Raw genomic sequence first — 23,459 nt, 5'->3', positions numbered from 1 at the left:
TTAAATAAGCAAAGAGAAACGACAGTCCATCATTACTTGAAGACAGGAAGGTCAGTCAATCCGGACAATTTCAATCGCAAAGACCATCAAGCGTAGGTCATTGACGAATACGAATTTGTGAATTGCCTAGTTAAATAATGGTTCAATAAATTTTTTACAAAGAAATAAATAAAAGTGCTATGATGAAACTGGCTGTCATGAGGACCTCCACAGGAAAGGAAGACCCAGAGTTACCTCTGCTGCAGAGGATGAGTTGATTAGAATTACCAGCCTCAGAAATTGCAGGACAAATAAATATTTCACAGAGTTCAAGTATCATACACATCTCAAAATCAACTGTTCAGATGAGACTGTGAATCAGGGCTCCATGGTCAAATTAGATGCAAGATAGCGCCAACAGAGATGGTCGCTTCGCTTCAGGCCCTTAGAAAACTATGCAGGAGAGGCAGATGGAAACTATGCAGGAGAGGCAATCTCGAGACAACAAGGTGGACGACATTAGAGCACGAGTTGCCTTCCAGAGAGACATCAGAGATTGTAACATTCTCTGTTTCACGGAAACATGGCTCACTCCGGATATGTTGTCAGAGTCAGTACAGCCATCTGGTTACTTCATGCTTCACGCCGACAGAAAAAAAAACATATATTTGGTAAGAAGAAGGGTGGGGGTGTATGCCTTATGATTAACGATTCATGGTGTAATCATAACAACATACAGGAAGATAATTAAGTCCCTATGTTCAACTGACCTAGAATTCCTTACTATCAAATGCCGACCACGTTATCTTCGTAGAGAATTCTCTTCGATTATAGTCACAGCCATGAAATATCTCCCCCAAGCAGATAATGCGACGGCCCTGAAAGAACTACACTGGACTCTATGTAAACTGGAAACCTTATATCCTGAGGCTGCATTTATTGTAGCCGGGGGTTTAAACAAAGCTAATTTGAGAACAATTCTTCCTAAATTCTATCAGCATATCGAATGCGAGACATGATTTGGTAGCACTCTGGATCACTGGTACTCTAACTCTATCGGATTCCAAGCTTCAAGATTGCTTCGATCACGTGGACTGGGATATGTTCCGCATAGCCTCTGACAATAATATTGATGTATACTCCGTCTCGGTGAGCGAGTTTATTAGCAAGTGCATCAAAGATGTGGTACCCGCTGTGACTATTAAAACAATTCCTAACCAGAAACCATGGATTGATGGCAGCATTTGCGCAAAACTGAAAGTGCGAACTACAGCTTTTAAACATGGTAAGGCGACTGTAAACATGACCGAAAACAAACAGTAGCTATTCCCTCCGTCAGGCAATCAAACAAGTGTCAGTATAGATTCAAAGTGGAGTCGAAATTCAACGGCTCAAACACAAGACGTATGTGGCAGGGTCTACAGTCAATCACGGATTACAAAAGATAAACAGCCCCGCCATGGACACCGACGTCTTGCTCCCAAGCAAATTAAACAACTTCTTTGCTCGCTTTGAGGACAATACAGTGCCACTGACACGGCCCGCTACCAAAGCCTGCGGGCTCTCCTTCGCTGTGGCCAACGTGAGTAAAACATTCAAACTTGTTAACCCTCGCAAGGTCGCCCAGACGGCATCCTTAGCCGCATCCTCATAGCATGCGCAGTCCAGCTGGCTGGTGTGTTTACGGACATATTCAACCAATCCCTATGCCAGTCTGCTGTTCCCACATGCTTCAAGAGGGCCACCATTGTTCCTGTTCCCAAGAAAGCGAAGGTAACGGATCTAAATCTCAACTGATCTCAACTTCTATTGGTTCCCACATGCTGCTCATGGCATTCTTCCAGTCCTTTCACAGACACAGCAAACGGTTGTCTACTGCCTTACAGACTGCTAACCGCTGGACCGGTTCAATTTCACATTGATACAGTGTGATCCATATACACTGTTGGCCAGAGAACTGATCTCTCTGCCTGTCTGCCTGCCTCATCCCCACCTGCTCCCGCCTGCTCCTCGCCTTGTCTGTCTCTCCCATTCTTGTACAGGTGTCCTCGCCACTCTCTCTCTCCCCGGATCTTTGCTCGCCTACATCATACACATACATCGCCAACTTTTTATTGATCAGCGGTTGGACTATTTGATTAGTGATGTTTAGGGAAATAAACAAACATGATGCTGTTTTTCATTTTGCTGGTGTCTACCCTTGGCTTTTACAATGTTGGTGATACTTTTCGAGCCCGTTGCACTGTGAATGAGGAAATATATGATTGTTTCTCCCTCGAGTGTTGTGAGAAACCCCACGCTTGCTTCGGAAATGCATGTGAGAACTATGCACATTTCTCCCGAACAATATGGGAGAAATCGGACTCTTGCTCTTACATGTCAGGAATTCACACATCTCCTGAAATATGTGGTGTTAAAGACTCTGGTGAATATGGAGTCTCGTTCAAGTGCTGTATGTAAATCCAAATGTTATAACACTCGATCTAGACTTTATTATTATCTAGCTGCTTCTATTGTCTGGAAATGTTCAGTCTAACACAGGTCCTGACATTCTTACCCCTGCCGAACTAAGTAGTCAGAGTGGCCTTAAGCTTTTGTATATGAATGTAAGAAGTCTTCTGCTGAAGCTTGATTTTGTATAAAAACTGCTGACCCTGATGTGTTTATGCTTTCTGAAACCTGGCTTAAAAAATGTTTTACAGACAAACATTTTGGCATAAATGGTTACAATGTTTTTCGTACAGATCATAAATCTAAGGGTGGTGGTGTTGCTGTATACATAAAAGATACGTTCTCGGTGGTCATTCAGACTTCTGTTACTAAACCTAAGCAATTTGAATATCTGTGTTTGAACCTAAACCTCGGCTCGTCTTTAAATATTGTTGTATCTTGTTGTTATATGTTATAGACCTCCATCTGCTACTGTTGGCTCTCTGGATTGTATTTTTGAATTGTTATCACAGAATGTCAATTCTGAGTTTGTCCTGATGGGTGATCTGAATCAGGACTGGCTAACATCTAGCTCTGATCAACTCAAAGTTCAATGCAATACCTATCATCTCAATCAGATTGTCAACAGTGTAACGAGGTTGAAAATAAAATATCCTCTGAAATCCCCTTTGATTGATTTGATCTTAACCAAATACTCCTCATCGTTTTAATGCTTCTGGTATTTTTGCAAATGATGTAAGTGATCACTGTGCTATTGCCTGTGTGAGAGATGGTACAATTCCTAAGAAATCTCCACATGTCATTACGAAAATAATCTGGAAGCGGTTTGATATTCAAGGTTTTTTGCATGATGTATCTAGCATTAAATGGAATAGAATGGAATTAATCCCTGATGTTGAACTAGCCTTTTCTTACTTCCACAACACATTCCAGGATGTATGCAATAGGCATGGCCCTTTAAAATAATTCAGGATTAAGGGCAGAGAGAACCCTTGGTTTACTAGGGAATTTACAAAAATCACAAGGGAACGAAATGCTATGTGGGCTAAAGCAAGAGGGACTGGTTTAGCAGATGATTGGATGGCTGTTAAAAGTCTTTGAAATATGGGTGTGGCTATGATCCGTAAATTGAAAGCAGACCACTACCTGAAATCTACTTCACATAATTTAAATAATCCATCCAAATTTTGGCAACTAGTGAAGGGTTTGGAGTGCAAAAAAGATACACAACTTCCCAAACAACTGTTGGGGTAGACACACAGATTGTAACTGAGAGAACCTCTATTCTGAAAGCCTTGAATCAGCATTTAGATGCAGGCAGTTTATTTGAAAAATGTATAATTGAGCCCCCTGTGAATTTACCTGACACCCATGTGCACTCCTTCAACCAGGTTCTCCTTTTTGTCCTTCTCTGTTTCAGAAGTGTGTAAAGCAATGAAAGAAATTGATGGGGGAAAAAAACCTGGCCCTGATGTACTAGGCCCCCCTTCCTACACCTAGCTGCAGACATTTTTAACCTCACGCTTGATGTTAAGGAAATTCCCAAGTTATGGAAATCTGTTTTTGTACTGCCTCTCCTGAAAGGTGGAGATCCTTCATTACTTGATAACTATCGACCCATATCAAAATTGGCTGTACTGTCAAAGGTACTGGAGTCCTTAGTTAGTAGGCAGCTAAAGACCTACTTCCAAGAAAACAACATCTTAAATGGAATGCAGTCAATTTTAGGTCTGGCCACAGCACTGTTTCAGCAATATTGAAGGTTTTAAATGACATCCACTGTGCTCTTGACAATAAGTTACATTGTGTGTCTGTCTTTAATGATTTATCGAAGGCTTTTGACACTGGGTACCATGCTGTGTTCGTGCAAAGGTTAAAATGTTGTGGAATTACTGGTCATGCTCTAGATTGGTTTATAAATTACCTATCAAATCTTACACAATATGTAATGGCAGATGGTTGTAAATCTGAGTCTATAGAGGTGTGCTCAGGGGTTCCGCAAGGTTCTATTTTGGGCCCACTGTTGTTCATGTTGTAAAAGTGGATGTTCATTTTTATGCAGATGATACTGGAGTCCTTAGTTAGTAGGCAGCTGAGAATAGGTTTTTATTACCGGCATAAGGCTTGTTTTTCTTTTGAGGCCAGGATGGAGCTGGTACGATGTACATTACTGGCGGTTTTAGATTTGAGTGATGTTATATGTATGCAGGCCTCAGTCACTACCCTGAGAGCACTTGATTCAGTGTATCATGTAGCCGTCAGGTTCATTACAAATCAAAAACGTCTAACACATCTAACACATAATTGTGATCTCTACAGCGCTGTTGGCTGGTCATCATTGACCTTGCGTAGGCTTAAACACTGGTATACACTGATTTATAAGGCCAAATTGGGTAAAAATGCAATTGTATCTCTGTTCTTTTTTAGTCAGGTCGGTAAATAAATATTGATTTTGGTCCCATTCTCATTTGCTTCTGACAGTACCAAAACTTAGAACAGCTGTTTTTAGTTGAGACTTTCGTGTTTTTAACGTAACATGTTTTTGTTGCACTGTATGTGTGTTTATAGTTTTGCTTAATGTTGTGTTAGTGTATGTAAGTTGTTTTGTCTGAAATGTTGTTCCCCCTGCTGCTATTGGACCAGGTCTCTCTTGGAAAAGAGATGTTATCTCAATGAGAAAAACCTGTGTAAATAAAGGGGGGGAAAGAATAATGATTTTTTTTTAAAGACTATCGCCCCATTGCACTCACCTCTGTCATGATGAAGTGCTTTGAGAGACTAGTCAAGGATCATATCACCTCCACCCTACCTGATACTCTAGACCAACTCCAATTTCCTTACCGTCCCAATAGGTACACTGACGATGCAATCGCCATCACACTGCACACTGCACACTGCCCTATCTCATCTGGACAAGCGGAATACCTATGTAAGAATGCTGTTCATTGACTGCAGCTCAGCATTTAACACCATAGTACTCTCCAAACTCGTCATTAAGCTCGAGACCCTGTGTCTCAACCCCGCCCTGTGCAACTGGATCATGGACTTTCTAACGGTCCGCCCCCAGGTGGTGAAGGTAGGAAACAACATCTCCACCCCGCTGATCCTCAACACTGGGGCCCCACAAGGGTGTGTTCTCAGTCCTCTCCTGTACTCCCTGTTCACCCATGACTGCGTGGCCATGCACACTTCCAACTCAATTGTCAAGTTTGCAGATGATACCACAGTGGTAGGCTTGATTACCAACAACGAAGAGACGGCCTACAGGGAGGAGGTGAGGGCCCTCAGAGTGTGGTGTCAGGAAAATAACCTCTCACTCAACGTCAACAAAACAAAGGAGATGATCGTGGACTTCAGGAAACAGCAGAGGGAGCACCACCCCATCCACATCGACGGGACGGTAGTGGAGAAGGTGGAAAGTGGCTACCGCAGCAATATGCCATCCCATCTGGTTTGTGCTTACTGGGACTATCATTTGTTTTTCAACAGGACAATTGACCCAACACACCTCCAGGATGTGTAAGGGCTATTTGACCAAGAAGGAGAGTGATGGAGTGCTGCATCAGTTGACCTGGCCTCTATAATCACCCGACCTCAACCCAATAGAGATGGTTTGGGATGAGTTGGACCGCAGAGTGAAGGAAAATCAGCCAACAAGTGCTTAGCATATGTGGGAACTCCTTCAAGACGGTTGGAAAAGCATTCCTCATGAAGCTGGTTGAGAGAATATAAAGAGTGTGCAAAGCTGTCATCAAGGCAAAGGGTAGCTACTTTGAAGAATCTCAAATATAAAATGTGTGGTTACTACATGATTCCATGTGTTTTTTCGTAGTTTTGATGTCTTCACTATTATTCTATGTACAATGTAGAAAATAGTGAAAATAAAGAAAAGCCTTGAATGAGTAGGCGTGTCCAACCTTTTGACTGGTACTGTGCTTTGTATCCCTCATTTACTCAAGTGTTTCCATTATTTGACAGTTACCTGTACATCTCTAAACTGGGAACAGTCGAGAGCATCATGAGGACAGTGGTAGCTAACATCAAGGAGGAGCTACAAAGGGAGTTGTTAGCAGTCATAGAATTACTACAACACAGCGACACCACCATCTACACTAAAGGCGGCAAATTACAGCCCGCGAGTCGTATCCGGCCCGCCGGGCACTTCAATCCGGCCCATGAGACATAAAAATATATATATAAACAAGAATGGTGTTCATATGAGGACACCACGGAAGAAGCCACTGCTGTCAAAAACATTGCTGCACATCTGAAGTTCGCAAAAGAGCATCTGGATGTTCCTCAAAATATTTTGTGGACAGATGAAACTAAAGTTGAGTTGTTTGGAAGGAAGACAACACTATGTGTGGAGAAAAAAAAGGCACAGCACACCAAAATCAAAACCTCATCGCAACTGTAAAGTATGGTGGAGGGAGCATCATGGTTTGGAGCTGCTTTGCTGCCTCAGGACCTGGACAGCTTGCTATCATCAACGGGAAAATGAATTCAAGTTTATCAAGGCATTTTGCAGGAAAATTTAAGGCTATCTGTCCACCCATTGAAGCTCAACAGAAGTTGGGTGATGCAACAGGACAACCACTCAAGCACAGAAGTAAATCAACAACAGAATGGCTTCAACAGAACAAAATATGTCTTCTGGAGTAGCCCAGTCAGAGTCCTTACCTCAATCCGATTGAGATGCTGTGGCATGACCTCAAGAGAGCGGTTCACACCAGACATCCCAAGAATATTGCTGAACTGATATAGTTTTATAAAGAGGAATGGTCTAAAATTAGTCCTGACTGTTGTGCACATCTCACCACCCTGCTACCCTGTTCTGGACACCACCACTCCCTTAGATTCCCCTCCGGACCTGTTTGCCCTGTACCAACCCAGCACACTCCAACTTCAGCCTCCACATCTGGTTTCCTACAACTCATCCATACTTCCCCGGATCTGCACTCCATATCTCCCCGTGTTACAATAAATACTGTAGTTCATTCATCTCTGTTTCCTCGTCTGAGTCTGCTCTTGGGTTCCCCTGTGCTGATCCGCGTAGCAGTGTCCTTCCTAAGGTACAGTATTTGCTTCATACAGTTTTTAATAACTTCACAAAATGGAAATCAATATGACATTAGTTTTCTACTTCTACTCATCGACCACTTCCCACATTTGGATGTTAAGAATATTGTTCCAAGATTTTTGCCCGTTAGAATATTAGGCTGGCAAAAGTCTTCTGGGGACAAAGACCTGTCGATCTCAGTACTAGGGAGCCAGAGAGTCCTCTGCTGCATAAAATGTGAATATTTTCAAGCATAGTGGTGTCAGCATCATGTTATGGGTATGTTTATAATCATTAAGGACTCCGGAGTATTTCAGGATAAAAAAGAAACGGAATGGAGTTAAGCACAGGCAAAATCCTAGTGCAGTCTATTTTCCACCGAACACTGGGAGATGAATTCACCTTTCAGCAGGACAATAACCTAAAACACAAGGCCAAATCTACACTGGTGTTGCTTACCAAGAAGACAGTGAATGTTCCTGAGTGGTAAAGTTACAGTTAGACTTAAATCTGCTTGAATATCTATGGCAAGACTTGAAAATTGTTGTCTAGTTTGAAGAATTTAAAAAAATAATAATGGGCAAATATTGTGAAATCCAGGTGTGCAAAGTTCACAGCTGTAATTGCTTCCAACATATTTTGACTCAGGTGGGAATACTGCAGTAAATTGAGAGAGTTCTGTAATTTAATTTTAAATAAAATTTGCAAACATTTCTAAAAAAAAATTCACTTTGTCTTTATGGGGTATTGCGTGGAGATGAGTGAGAATTTCTTTGTGTTAACAATTTTGAATTCGTGCTGTAATACAAAATGTGGTGTGAATACTTTCTGAAGGCACTGTACATACCCCACTAGCTACTATGGGTTTGTTCACAGTACCCAAACCAAAAACAGATTAAATACAGCTGAAGTTGGAAGTTTACATACACCTTAGCCAGGGTAGCCTAGGGGCAGCAGGGTAGCCTAGTGGCTAGTGCGTTGGACTAGTAACCTAAAGGTTGCAAGTTCATATCCCCAAGGTGATTGCTTTACCACAAAAATACATTTGAACTCAGGTACAAATCTGACAAGGTACAAATCTGTCATTCTGCCCCTGACCAGGCAGTTAACAAGACATTTGTGGAGTGGTTGAAAAAATAGTTTTAATGACTCCAACCTAAGTGTATGTAAACTTCCCACTTCAACTGTGTCACTCAGTTATGTATAGAGCCATGCCATCGTGGAATGCTCTGCCATTAGAGGTTATTCAGGCAAAAAGCAAGCTTTGCTTCAAAAAACAGATAAAAAAACATATTGTATCATAGTGCCTCTCCTCTTTCTAAAGAACTCTCAGTGGAGGTCTCCTCAGTGGCGCAGTGGTCTCAGGCATTGTGTCACAGTGCTAGCTGTGCCACTAGCGGTCCTGGTTTGAGTCCATGCTCTGTCATAGCTGGCCGCAACCAGAAGACCCATGGGGCGGTGCACAATTGGCCCATCATCGTCCGGGTTAGGGGAGTGTTTGACCGGCAGGGATGTCCTTGTCCCATCACGCTCTAGAGACTCCTGTGGCCCCCCGGGCTCATGCACACTGATACAGTCGCCAGGTGTACAGTGTTTCCTCCAACACATTGGTGCGGCTGGCTTCTAGGTTTTGTGGGCATTGTGTCAAGAAGCAGTGTAGGTTGTGTTTCGGAGGACGCACGGCTCTCGATCTTCGCCTCTCCGGAGTCCATACGGGAGTTGCAGCGATGAGACAAGACTGTAACTACCAAGACTGGATACCATGAAACTGGAGAGAAAAAGGGGTAAAAACAAACCTGAATATGTATATCTGAATAGTTTGTAATTTTCTTGTCTCTTGGTGTCTTTCCTATAAATACACTACCATTGAAATGTTTGGGGTCACTTAGAATTTCCTTGTTTTAAAATTATATCAAATTGATCAGAAATACAGTGTAGACATTGTTAATGTTGTAAATTACTATTGTGTACTGGAAACGGCAGATTTTTTTAATGGAGTATCTACATAGGCATACAGAGGCCCGTTATCAGCAACCATCACTCCTGTGTTCCAATGGCACGTTGTGTTAGTTAATCCAAGTTTATCGTTTTAAAAGGGTAATTGATCATCAGAAAACCCTTTTGCAATTATGTTAGCACAGCTGAAAACTGTTGTCCTGATTTAAAGAAGCAGTAAAACTGGCCTTATTTAGGCTAGTTGAGTATCTGGAGCGTCAGCATTTGTGGGTTCGATTACAGGCTCAAAATGTCCAGAAACAAAGACTTTTCTTCTGAAACTCATCAGTCTATTCTTGTTCTGAGAAGTGAAGGCTATTCCATGCTCAGAAATTGCTAAGAAACTGAAGATCTCGTACAACACTGTACTACTCCCTTCACAGAACAGCGCAAACGGGCTCTTACCAAAACAGGAGTGGGAGGTCCCGGTGCACAACTGAGCAAGAGGACAAGTACATTAGAGTGTCTAGCTGGAGAAACAGACGCCTCACAAGTCCTCGACTGGCAGCTTCATTAAATAGTACCCGCAAAATACCAGTCTCAACCTCAACAGTGAAGTGGTGACTCCGGGATGCTGGCCTTCTAGGCAGAGTTGCAAAGAAAAAGCTATATCTTAGACTGGCCAATAAAAGATTTAGATGGGCAAAAGAACACAGACACTGGACAGAGAAACTCTGCCTAGAAGGCCAGCATCCCGTAGTCGCCTCTTCACTGTTGAAGTTGAGGTTGGTGTTTTGCGGGCACTGCTGTTGACAGCTAAGCACTGCAGAAAACTAATGATGACTGTCCAGTATGTACAGGTATACACTCTTCCCTTTGCAAAATGCTGAAAGCCATTAATAGATTTACAGTCCCCTTCCTCGTGACAGCAATCAGCACTGATGAAAGATATTTACACAATGTAAGGAGCCAGGTGCAATATGAAGTGTTCAATATCTGAATTGAATGTCATTTGACTTGAACAACATCATCTCGAAGTACAAAATTGCAGAAAGGAATGTATTTGTCATGATGCTTTTGCCCAATGGGAAGCAATGCATGACTGGCCTAGCATGGAATGTATAATGCAGTTATTCAAGACAGAATACTGAATTATTTATTGTCACTTGCAGTTTTGCTCACAAGGTTGCCTTGGAAAAGTGGTATAAAACTTTATTTGTACGTTTCCAGGTTCAAAGGTTTCAAATAATGTATTATCTATTCACGTAAGAAAAAAAGCCCCGACATGCAAATGGTTTTGGTTTTGTTGTACGGCAAATGCAGTCAAAAAATGTGATTTTCCTGTGTTTTATATATATTTTCAGACTATGTGGTTGGAATCATACAGTGAAATTGTGAAAATGATGATAATGCCAGCGGAGCCTGCTGAGGGGAGGACGGCTCATAATAATGGCTGGAATGGACTCAATGGAATGGTGTCAATCACATGGAAACCACGTTTCATTGACTCCATTCCAGCCATTATTACGAGCAGTCTTCCCCTCAGCAGCCTCCACTGGATAATGCCCTTTAATTTTAAGAGCTGTTTGGAAAGACCGCCTGAAATTTCTGCCTGTTTTGGTGGCTTCAATGGTGACATCACCATACAGTAAATGTGTTAATAGAGCAATAATAAGAAGAAAGAGTTCCAAACCTCACTGCCAATAGCAGCTAATTATCCGTTATCCCCACTCTTTTTATTTATTTGGATTTTTACTTTAATACTCTGTTTACATTTATTTGAACACAATTTGTATATGATAAACTGATTTCCTCCATTTTCACCCTGGTGCATTATCCTTCTTCCAATGCGCTTTCTTTATGTCTTTCGTTGTTCTGTGGTCTGATGTCTGGTCTTCTGTGGTCTGGGGTTTTTTGCTCAGGTGGGTTCTGTTGTATTATATATGATGTCCATTTTGTCCTGGTATTTACAAAGAGGTCCAGTTTCAACCGAATTGTCGCTGTCATTTTTTCCATGTCGTGGATGTCATTGGTTATGTTGGTCCATGGTTGGTATTTGAGGTGTTAGCCAGTGTCTTGTTATTGTTTTCTTAATTGCAGCAATTACGTTGTTGTATAGTAGTTTTTCAGTATTGTTGAGTGTTTGTGGAGTAATTCCAAGATATGTTGTTAAATTATTTGGGATGTCCATGTCACGCCCTGACCATAGAGAGCCCTTGGATTCTCTATAGTGGTTGAGGGCAGGGTGTGACTAGGGGGGTGTTCTAGAATGTGCATTTCTATGTTTGTGGAATTGTATGGTTCCCAATTTTAGGCAGCTGGTAATCGTAGCCTCTAATTAGAGATCATATTTAGGAAGCCCTATCCTATGGTTTTGTTTCTAGTTTCACTTTGTATTAAAAAGATGTGGAACTCACTGCACGCTGCGCTTTGGTCCGCTCATTTTGAAGTTCGTGACAGTCCACTTTAAAAATGTCTTTGAGGTCTGAGAGAATGTCTGTCCAGAAAGGTTGCATTGTAGGGCATATCCAAAAGATGTGTCAATTTGTGGCATCTGTTTGTCTGCAGTTTCTCCAGCATGTGATTTTAGTGGAATATTTCTTAAGTCTTGGGGTTATAAAAAAAAAAGCCTACCGTGTTTTCCTTGCCATGGTGTTGAGTTTGTGGTAGTGTGGGTCTTGCATATCATTTTCCAGTCATCTTCTGTGATTTTAATAGAGTTTCCAGATTCCAATATTTGGGGTACTGTGGTTCCTGAAAGAGGTTAGCCTGTTAAAGATTATTGCAATTTTGATTTAGTTTTCCCTTTGTAGACATCAGTCAGAATTTGGATTTTTGTTGATTGAGGTGTTGTGTTGTTCTTTATTATTTAGTTGAAGGTATCTGAAGGTGTTTTTCTGAAGCTGTCTTTGCTGTCTAGATGGTATGTATGTTATAGTGAATTCTTATAATATATAATAATAATATATGCCATTTAGCAGACGCTTTTATCCAAAGCGACTTACAGTCATGTGTGCATACATTCTACGTATGGGTGGTCCCGGGAATCGAACCCACTACCCTGGCGTTACAAGCGCCATGCTCTACCAACTGAGCTACAGAAGGACCCAATTCTTATGTTTTCCTTGGTCTATAATTAAGCAATAAGGCCTGAATAGGTGTGGTATATGGCCAATATACCACAGCTAAGGGCTGTTCTTATGCACAACGCAATGCGAAGTTCCTGGACACAGTCCTTAGCCGTGGTGTATTGACCATATAGCACACCTCCGCGGGCCTTATTGCTTAATTATAGACCAAGGAAAAACATAATTCGCTACGCTACAAATTACCAACGGAATTTGAGCAGTAAAAATAAATGTTTTGTCATACACGTGGTATATGGTCTGATATACCAGACAATCAGCATTCAGGGCTCAAACCACCCAGTTTATAATTGTGCAATAGGCGGTTATTCATTTGTCTGTCCACCCTTTTTAATTCAGGGTCTAATTTGGCCTTCATTTGGTGTGAAATGCTGGCCATCATAGGGTAGCTGTTTGATTGTCCAGGTTGTTCTGCTTTTTGGTCTTGTTCCATATATTGATTGTGTTTTTTATCCAAGGACTATCTAGCTATGCATTTTTTATTTAGTGGTGTACGGTTGTATTGTGTAGTTTTGTAAGGTCTTTTGGCAAGTTGACCCTAAGGTATTTAATTGATTGTGTGTTTCATTGCAGGTTATATTGTGACTTTTTCTTCTGTAGGGATATAGTCAGGGTTGGTAGGTTACTTTCTAAATGTAATATGTTACAGATAATAGTTACCTGTCCAAAATTGTAATCGGTAACGTAACTTTTGGATTACATTACGTTACTTTTAGATTACTTTCCGCTTAAGAGGCATTAGAAGAAGACAAAAATGCATGTTACCAATTGAACAACATCTATTGCAGGATAAAACAATGTTAAAGATTACATAGTTGGCCATATACGGATGTTAAATGTTACTTTATGGGTTGGTTATGTAGGCTTCTTCTAACCCATCGGTTTCTACTACAGAAAATAATCATCTGAATTTGTCTTTTCAATAAATGTTATACCGCCATCTTCAAGAATAGGACTCTGAAATATGGAAGTATAGATTAGCAAAATTGTTTTACCTGAGCATAACCCCAAAATGACTTATTAGCCAGCCCTACTTTGTTGTTTAGGATTTTGTTGTCATGGAGAACTGATTGGGCTCATTGATTCGGGTTGAAAAATAAATGCTGCGCTGAAAAGTGCTATTTACATGTGAAAAATGAATGCCATATGCTGCATTTGTAAAAGTCCTAATGTTGAACTCTGGAGCAGGTTTTCATCAAGGATCTCTCTGTACTTTGCTCCACTCATCTTTCTCTTTATCCTGACTAGTCTCCCAGTCCCTGCCACAGAAAAACATCAACACAGCATGATGCTGCCAACAACATGCTTCACCGTAGGGATGGTGCAATATTGAACTCTTTGGCCTGAATGATGCTTGGCATTCAGGGCAAAGAGTTCAATCTTGGTTTCATCAGATCAAATTTGTCATGGTCTGAGAGCCATTTAGGTGCCTTTTGGCAAACTCCAAGCAGGCTGTCATGTGCTTTTTACTGAAGCGGTTTATGTCTGGTCACGCTACCATGGCTTGATTGGTGGAGAGATGTTTGATATGTCACCATTCCCCAGATCTGTGCCTTGACACAATCCCTTTTCGTCGCTCTACAGACAATTCATTTGACGACATGGCTTGGACATGCACTGTAAAATGTGGGACCTTATATTGACAGATGTGTGCCTTTCCAAATCATTTCCAATTAATTGAATTGACCACAGGTGGACACCAATCAAGTTATTTAAACATCCCAAGGATCATCAATTGAAACAGGATGCACCTGAGCTCAATTTCGAGTCTCATAGCAAAGGTTCTGAATACATAAGGTTTTTCAGATTTTTATTTCTAATCATTTGCAAAAATTCTAAAAACCTACTTTTCTTTAGTCATTATGGGGTATTGTATGTAGATTGATGAGCAATTATTTTTATTTAATCTATTTTAAAGGCTGTAACGTAACAATATTTGGAAAAGGGAAGGGATCTGAATACCTTCCGAATGTACTGTAAACTCAGCAAAAAAAGAAACGTCCTCTCGCTGTCATGTGTTAATTTTCAGCAAACTTAACATGTGTAAATATTTGTATGAACATAAGATTCAACAACTGAGACATAAACTGAACAAGTTCCACAGACATGTGACTAACAGAAATGGAATAATGTGTCCCTGAACAAAGGGGGTGTCAAAAGCAAAAGTTCAGTCACTATCTGGTGTGGCCACCAGCTGCATTAAGTACTGCAGTGCATCTCCTCCTCATGGACTGCACCAGATTTGCCAGTTCTTGATGTGAGACGTTACCCTACTCATCCACCAAGGCACCTGCAAGTCTTCCTTGTTTTATTTTGTCTGACAGTTGTCCATTTACAAGTATACTTTTCCTCCCACTGAAGCCACTCCCAGGCAGTTCCAGCTAAATTCTTGCTTGATAAATTGCTCTTTGCTAAGAAGATATTGTTTCTTTTTGACCATTTAATTGATAACAATCACAGTATGGTACTTAGTTGTTACCCAGAAAGGTTTGATATTGATTGAGGTCAAGATCTGTAAGTTGGTCATAAATTATCCGTACAGTAGGTATGCAGGATGTGGTCTATCTGTTTAGCATCTTTTTTTCCTACCAAACATTATATATACAGGTAATGTATTGATTACATGAACAAGTGGAACGAAACAGTGTTCGCTCCAGTGTGATATTATCACGTCATACCATCTATCCTCTTATATAAACAGAGGAACATTTGATTCAGTCCCTACATTTGATTAAACGATGAAGGTTTGGAAGGTTCAGTGATCTGGAATTCAGAATTCACAGGAGCACTCTAAACAGGTTGGAGAAAGTTCCAGAGTTCCTTGACCTTCCATCGCTCTGCAATTCATGAGGCGACGCTATTGATTTAAACAGGTGTAAGGGCCTTCCTCCAGCAGAGGAAATGTAATCTCGTCAGAGGGCCATTGGGTTATTGCAGAAGACACTGTCACTGCATGAGGCCATAGAAGCTCAAACATCAAGGGACACAACATTATTCATCACACTCTCTCCTCATATTTCAGATAGGCCTATAATAGCACAGTATAGGACATACAGGGGACAGTGATCACAACAATATAGGGGCCTTCAAAACCACTTTAATGCCAAATGTAAATGGGTTGTTTACTGTAGACATAGGCTATATGGGATACTGTTCATTCAAACATTCACTGTTGTATCCTCGTGTGGCTTAATGCAGATGTGTTGGTATTCTTGTCTAAAGTGAATAATAGTCTATAGCTACTGTCCTGCCTCTGCTTGTCACACCAAGAAATTCCGTCTATGAATCACTTTATTAACAACTTAGTTACACGCTTGTTCACAGTTTTCATTGATAAGGGAGAAATTAAATGTGTCCTTTAAATAAAGCAAAAAGGCTACATTTCATCATTTGTATAAACTTTTAATAGTTTAGATGATTTATTACAATTAGAAATTCTGCCTAATCATTTTACTTTCACATTCAGCAAATGTCAAATTATTGCATTTCATGGATATAATTTTGTATTAATAAAAATGCAACTTACAAGGTCATTGAGGTACACAGGATTTTGTTGTGTGTGTGTGTGTGTGTGTGTGTGTGTGTGTGTGTGTGTGTGTGTGTGTGTGTGTGTGTGTGTGTGTGTGTGTGTGTTCGTGAATGCATCTGTGTATGTGTGAAATAGCAACAGAGCATGCTCAGACTAATTAGCAGCAGCTTTGTGAATTGGTACGTACCATAAACTGTGCTATAGTTCATAGAAAGATAAGGTGAGGTGGGGGAATTGTACCAAAGTGAGTAGCATTGTGAAAGTATCAAGAAGGAAAAGAAACAGGGAACAGAGGACACAAAATGGACCAAAAAAACAACTGTAAGTCATATTCTGTTTTTCTCTGTGTGCACTACCAGTGCTAGTTGATTTTAGTTTCTGGTTAGACAAGGAGTGTATGGGTGATGGGTCAATAGTAACACTGGCATGTACTGAGACTGTGACACAGTTTGTGTTCATTTACATAAAAATGTTCCAGTTGTCTGTGATTTATATCATAACTTACTTGAATTGTCATGACTGCTAATTAGGACTTTTCTTGTCAAAGATTACAGTATCTCAATGTTATCACTTAAACACATAAAGTTAGATTCATTAGTCTCATTTTAGTTGGCAAGCTACATCTTGTATGCCACTTTGTGTATTCTATAATTGCTTGGTTTTTAGTGTATAAATTACATTGAGAGGGACTTTCTGTAAAGGGGCTTTATTTGACCAACTGTTATGTGAGCCCATTGTGAAGCAAATCCAGCAGGATTGTATAATTGCAAAAAGCGGCAGATTAGTGGTGTTGAGCTGAAACAGCCCCCTACCTTCCCCCCTTCTCTTTCTCGCAGTGCAGTGTTCGATCCGGGAGTACCAGGCCGAGGATAAAGACGCCGTCATCACATTGTTTCGCAATGGGATTTTGGAACATGTTTACCCAGCTTTCTTCAAGACCATAAGCCACCCAGATCAAATCGGTGTGACCCTAAGCATTTCCATGGCAGGGTACGTGCTAGGTGGAAGCTCCTATTTCATGGCCTTACTCTTTGGAGGAGCGTGGGCTGGTCTCATCTACTACTGCTGCTATGAAATATACGAGGGCTACAGGCTAAGTAGGATGGCCACGGACATGGCCGACATCCAGGCCAGCTTCCTAGACAACCCAGACAACGGCTTCTGGGTGGCGAAGGCTGAAGTCAACGGCAAGTCCAAGGTGGCTGGGCTGGTGGCGGTAGTGGGGAGGAGGGGAGGGGACGAAAGGGGAGATGGCTGGAATGGAGGGCTTTTGAGTGGGGTCGATGAGATTGGTCAAGATGAGAGAGATGGAAGCTACGGTGAGGTGCCCCACTTGATCGTGTCGTTCGCGTATCGCAAAAAAGGCCTTGGCTCCCAACTGGCTCATAAGGTCATGGAGTTCTGCAAGGATCGTGGCTTCTCTCGTGTTGTCCTGGAAACCAGCTCGCCGCAGACAGCAGCCAATGCCCTCTACAGCAAACTTGGCTTCATTCAAACCTCCTGCCACAGTAACACGCACGTTAACCACTGGTTCTCCAAACTGGCCAACATCCAAGTAATGCATATGGAGAAGTACATCTAACAATCAAAAGTTCATCTAGCATCACTCAGCCACAGCTACCCATGACAGCACTACCATGTAGAAATAAACACAGCTATTTCATCTCAATTACTCAAGACAGGCCCTTTTCAATTAAGTGTTTCCAATCAAATTCAAGTTTACATATAAAAGCCTGTCTCTTGTCCAAACAGTTTGACAACATCCTGTACATGTTGTCAGATCATTTCACAATTTGATCAGAATCAAGGTTTCTATCTCATTAGCATACTACTTTTCAGATGTCTTAATGTATATTATGTTATCTGAAGGCATTGAGACCGGGTAAGGCAATTATACCATCCCACCAGTTTGAAGAAAAACTATTTACGAAGACGTTTGCCGATATTACTGAGAAAATAAAATCTCAAATTAATATTTGTGAAACAAAGTATTGGATATGATGCAAAAAAAAGAATAAACAATATCCACATTAAAGTATGGATTGTTCTCTTGTCTACTGAGAAATAACAAGCCTACACAACAGAAATGCCAAAAAAAAAACATGGTTTCTTTCTATCCAGGGAAAAGTTTTAATTCCGTTGCCTCAGAGGAATTTACTGCCAGCTGACTTCTAAGACGTCAAAACTCTGCTTAAATACTAATGAAAGATTTAATAGTACGGGAACGTTGGGAGGTTTAACATTCTTTCAAGCTAGGAAAAAATGAATGTGTGTAGTGCAAGACAGGATAAAGAGCGCAGTGTTCAGTGTTCTGCTACTTACATGCCATGTACGATCATTGTATACAATGCAGACTGATATTATTAGACATGATCAAGCAATACAGGACAATAGGCTGCATGGGCTTAAGTTAAAGACCAGGGGTTATTTCACAACAGTACGAAGGACTGATTGGTTGTTGTCCTTCACTCATTTTCAACAGGCAATAGAAACAGGTAGCCTGGAATCCAAACTGGTACGCTCAGTTTCAGTGAAACAATCGTGCAACTGATCATATCAGTAATGGATTCCAGGCTAAGAAACAATCATTTACTTTAACACATAGTACCTGCGCGATCGGTTAGACTAGAGCAACTTTCATTTCCCAGGACATTCTGTATTTTCTTTTACCTATCGTTTAACCTTGACATTTCACGTTTTATAGGAGATAAAACAACTCTGGACATCCACGAGTGAGATGTCCAGGTGTGGCTTAAATGAGTTCCAAAAACAAGTACATGGAAGGTGCAGCTTGGCATTGAGCTGCAAACACACACTCTATCAGATGCGTTGTGAACATCAATCACTCGTCCCATGGTTGTCAGAGAGGATTAAGCTTATGGCCCGGCCGGCAGGTGTTGTTGTAGCCAGAGCAAGCTGAGCCTTAATACAGCCAAGTCTGTTGTCATCCATTCACTATTACAGTTAGCCTCAGGTAATGGTCTGCCTTGATTGCAATGCTTCTCATGCACAAACATTCGCTGATAAATCAATTGGATATTATGGCTTAAAAACCGTCTGTTTTGAAACCAGTAAGTAAAGTAACAGTTAGTGCTGTCCATAAAAGTAAATAAGCGATGAAAGCAACCCAGAGAGGGTTTTTTCACTTGTAATTAGTGGATATATAATGCTAAATTGCAGCTGGAAAGTTGAATGGCATATCAGGAAAGCAGCAGAGGGATTTCCTCACCATTAAGGCTCGAAAAACTGGGATTGTAATGTGGGTGAGATCTGTTCCATCATGTTAATGAATCTGTATCATTTTAAAAAAAATATTTCATATCAGGGTATAATCCAGGTTTTAGAAGAAAAAAAAATCCTGGATCTTAAACAATTTTCCGGTATAGTACATCTCATTTCCACTGTTTGTGTGTATTTTATGCATATTGAGCAGGATGAGATGAATTGAACTTGTTTGTAGAAAACTGTGTTTTGCTGTTGTCTTGGAACTAGGGATTCTTATTTGTTAGATCCTACATCATCTTCGTCAAATTACCACGACTCTCTCACATAATCTCTTCTCTATCTCCTCTCTATACCTTTGAAAGTTCCTATTGGTTTTGCCAGTTGAACATGACTAGTGAGGATAGCACCTGGCCAAATATTCTAATTATACTACACCCCACCTGAGTAACAAAAGCATGCCAAGTACCAAAGTAAATGGATACTGTCGATCAGGGATGGGGAGCTTTGATGGGTCACCCCAAAAAAATTCTGAACTCATCATGTGGGTCTTGCGTACCCACATCCATATCCACAAATGCAGTCAGAGCCAGCCCTCGCCTTTTGGGGGCCATTAGCACATTTTTGTTAATGCAATTCTACACATTTTGCCATGGGCAGCTAATGGGCAGCTGATTTCCTGCAATTCTATTTTGCCATAGGGTGTAAAGGAATGTTTGCAGTATTTAATATGACATCTGAGTGAGAGTGATTAACAAAATCAGTAATTCGACCACGATTACTACAAGTTTAGATAGCTGGCTGGTAGACTAACTAAACAAAGTAAAAAATGGTAGCTGACATGGTCTAATTGAGCGACTGACATAAGAGAAAAGCTGCTGAAGCACAAGCACATTTCGAAAGTGCACCTTGTGTATTCCACAATTCAAAATCTTAACATTAAGTTGTGACACCCCCTACAAAAAAGGTGCAATCAAGAAACTGAAATGGGTCTTCGGCTGTCCCCATGGGAGAACCCTTTGAAGAACCCTTTTTGGTTATGGGTAGAACCCCTTTGGGTTCCATGTAAAACCCTTTACACAGAGGGTTCTACATGGAATCCAAAAGGGTTCTATTTGGAACCCAAGAGGGTTATACCTGGAACCCAAAAGGATTCTCCTTGGACAGCCAAAGAACACTTTAGGAACCATTTTTTTCTAAGAGAGTGTACAAAAGGGCTAGGGCTAACAAAATGTTGCCCATCCCTGCTCCAGATCATCCAACAACAGACAATTTGGCACATTTGGAGCTGACATTATGCAGGTTCTGCACTTTCTTTTTCTAAATAATCGGACAATTTGGTAATTGTCTGCATAGTTCAAGAATTATACATGTGCTTTTCCGCTAACAGCAACACATTAGACACCAGTCGTTCCGGACGACTGTGTGATCACGCTCTCCGCAGCGGATGTAAGACTTTCAAACAGGTCAACGTTCACAAGGCCGCAGGGCAAGACGGATTACCAGGAGGTGAACTCCGAGCATGCGCTGATCAACTGGCAAGTGTCTTCACTGACATTTTCAACCTCTCCCTGTCTGAGTCTGTAATACCAACATGTTTCAAGAAGACCAGCATAGTCCCTGTGCCCAAGAACACTAAGGTAAACTGCCTGAATGACTACCGACACGTAGCACTCACGTCTGTAGCTATGAAATGCTAAGAAAGGCTGGTCATGGCTCACATCAACACCATTATCCCAGAAACCCTGGACCCACTCCAATTTGCATACATCACCAACAGATCCACAGATAATGCACTCCACTCTGCCCTTTCACACCTGGACAAAAGGAACACCTATGTGAGAATGCTATTCATTGACTACAGCTCAGCGTTCAACACCATAGTGCCCTCAAAGCTCATCAGTAAGCTAAGGACCCTGGGACTAAACTTCTTCCTCCGCAATTGGATCCTGGACTTCCTGACGGGCCACCCCCTGGTGGTAAGGATGGGTAACAACACATCCACCACGCTGATCCTCAACACGGGGCATCCTCAAGGGTGCGTGCTCAGCCCCCTCGTGTACTCCCTGTTCACTCATGACTGCATGGCCAGGTACGAATCTAACACCATCATTCATTTTTCTGATGACACAACAGTGGTAGACCTGATCACCGACAATGATGAGACAGCCTATAGGGAGGAGGTCAGAGACCTGACCGCGTGGTGCAAGGACAACAACCTCTCCCTCAATATGATCAAGACAAAGGAGATGATTGTTAACTACAGGAAAAGGAGGACCGAGCATGCCCCCATTCTCATTGACGGGGCTGTAGTGGAGCAGGTTGAGAGCTTCAAGCTCCTTGGCGTCCACAACACCAACAAACTAACATAGTCCAAGCACACCAAGACAGTCGTGAAGAGGGCATAACAAAACCTATTTGGCATGGGTCCTCAGATCCTCAAAAGGTTTAACAGCTGCACCATCAACAGCATCCTGACAGGTTGGATCACTGCCTGGTATGGAAACTGCTCGGTCTTCGACCGCAAGGCACTACAGTGTGTAGTGCGTACGGCCCAGTACATCACTGGGGCCAAGCTTCCTGCTATCCAGGACCTCTATACCAGACAGTGTCAGAGGAAGGCACTAAAAATTATCAAAGACTCCAGCCACCCTAGTCATAAACTGTTCTCTCTGCTACCACATGGCAAGCGGTACCGGAGCGCCAAGTCTAGGCCCAAGAGACTATTAAATAGCTTCTACTCCCAAGCCATAAGACTCCTGAACAGCTTATCAAATGGCTACCCAGACTATTTGCATTGCCCCCCCCACCAGCTTCATGATGTAGTCACCTGGAATGCATTTCAATTAACAGGTGTGCCTCAAACTAGTTAGGGATAGGCGGGACGCAAATCTCTCAACTGGCCAATTGCCAGGGAAAATGCAGAGCGCCAGATTCAAATAAAATACTATAACATTTAAACTTTCATTAAATCACACATGTAAGAGACTCAATTAAAGCTACACTCGTTGTGAATCCAGCCAACATGTCACATTTTAAAAATGATTTTCGGAGAAAGCATAAGAAGCTATTATCTGATAGCCTGCACCATCTGCACCAGCAGTAAACAAAGGGGTTAGCATATTTCAACCCTGCAGGCGCTACACAAAACGCTGAAATAAAATATAAAACATGCATTACCTTTGACAAGCTTCTTTTGTTGGCACTCCAATATGTCCCATAAACATTACAATTGGTCCTTTTGTTCGATTAATTCCGTCCATATATATCCAAAATGTCCATTTATAAAGCACGTTTGATCCAGAAAAAAAACAGCTTACAAAAAACCCAACGTCACTAGAAAATATTTCAAAAGTTACGTATAAACCTTGTCAAAATATTGCAAAATACATTTGTAATACAACTTTAGGTATTTTTAAACGTTAATAATCGATCAAATTGTAGACAGGACAATCTGTGTTCAATACAGGAATGAAAACAAACCAGCGCCACAATTTCACGTCTTGCGCAACTCACAATGTGTACCCAGTTCCTCGTTGGCCTACTTCTTCATTGCACAAAGGAATAACCTCAACCAAATTCCAAAGACTGGTGACATCCAGTGGAAGTGGTAGGAACTGAGGTTCCTAAGAAATATCCCTTGGCAATGACAAGTCAGGGAACAGAGAGAGGCAAAGAATAATAATAATAATCTGAACAGTTAGTCCTCGGGGTTTTGCCTGCTACATAAGTTCTGTTATACTTACAGACATGATTCAAACAGTTTTAGAAACTTCACAGTGTTGTCTATACAAATCTATGAATAATATGCATATCTTATATTCTTGGCATGAGTAGCATGAAGTTGAAATTGGGAACGCTATTTATCCAAAAGTGAAAATTCTGCCCCCTAGCCACAAGAGTTGGCTGGGTATACAGCGATTCCGTTCTTGACACACTCAAATCGGTGTGCCTGGCACTAACTACCATACCCCATTCAAAGGCACTTAAATATGCGCTATGCAGAAATACCTCCATGATTTCCTGGTTGTTAAAATTCTAATAGTTTGCCTAATTTTAGTTTGTGACAAAACAAGCAAGTATAGTGTAGAGAATCACTATACTATCTAAACCGCTGTGAAATGTATTTTCCAAAATA

The 23,459-nt window shown here is 41.3% G+C and overlaps 1 protein-coding gene across 1 annotated transcript; it reads left to right on the top strand.

Annotated features, from left to right (window-relative positions):
• Window positions 1-16,274: 16,274 nt before the first annotated feature.
• Window positions 16,275-18,120, top strand: LOC118359487 (N-acetyltransferase 8). Its single transcript, XM_035738000.2, has 2 exons — window positions 16,275-16,420; window positions 16,936-18,120. Exons 1-2 carry the CDS (start codon window positions 16,402-16,404, stop codon window positions 17,679-17,681), a joined length of 765 nt encoding a protein of 254 aa, XP_035593893.1. The 5' UTR covers window positions 16,275-16,401; the 3' UTR covers window positions 17,682-18,120.
• The last annotated feature ends 5,339 nt before the right edge of the window (window positions 18,121-23,459 follow it).

Source organism: Oncorhynchus keta, chromosome 27, assembly GCF_023373465.1.
Source record: "Oncorhynchus keta strain PuntledgeMale-10-30-2019 chromosome 27, Oket_V2, whole genome shotgun sequence".
In the NCBI taxonomy this organism is placed as follows: Eukaryota; Metazoa; Chordata; class Actinopteri; order Salmoniformes; family Salmonidae; genus Oncorhynchus; species Oncorhynchus keta.
The sequence above is the reverse complement of the archived record's forward strand: the minus strand, read 5'-3'. Positions and strand labels throughout refer to the sequence as shown.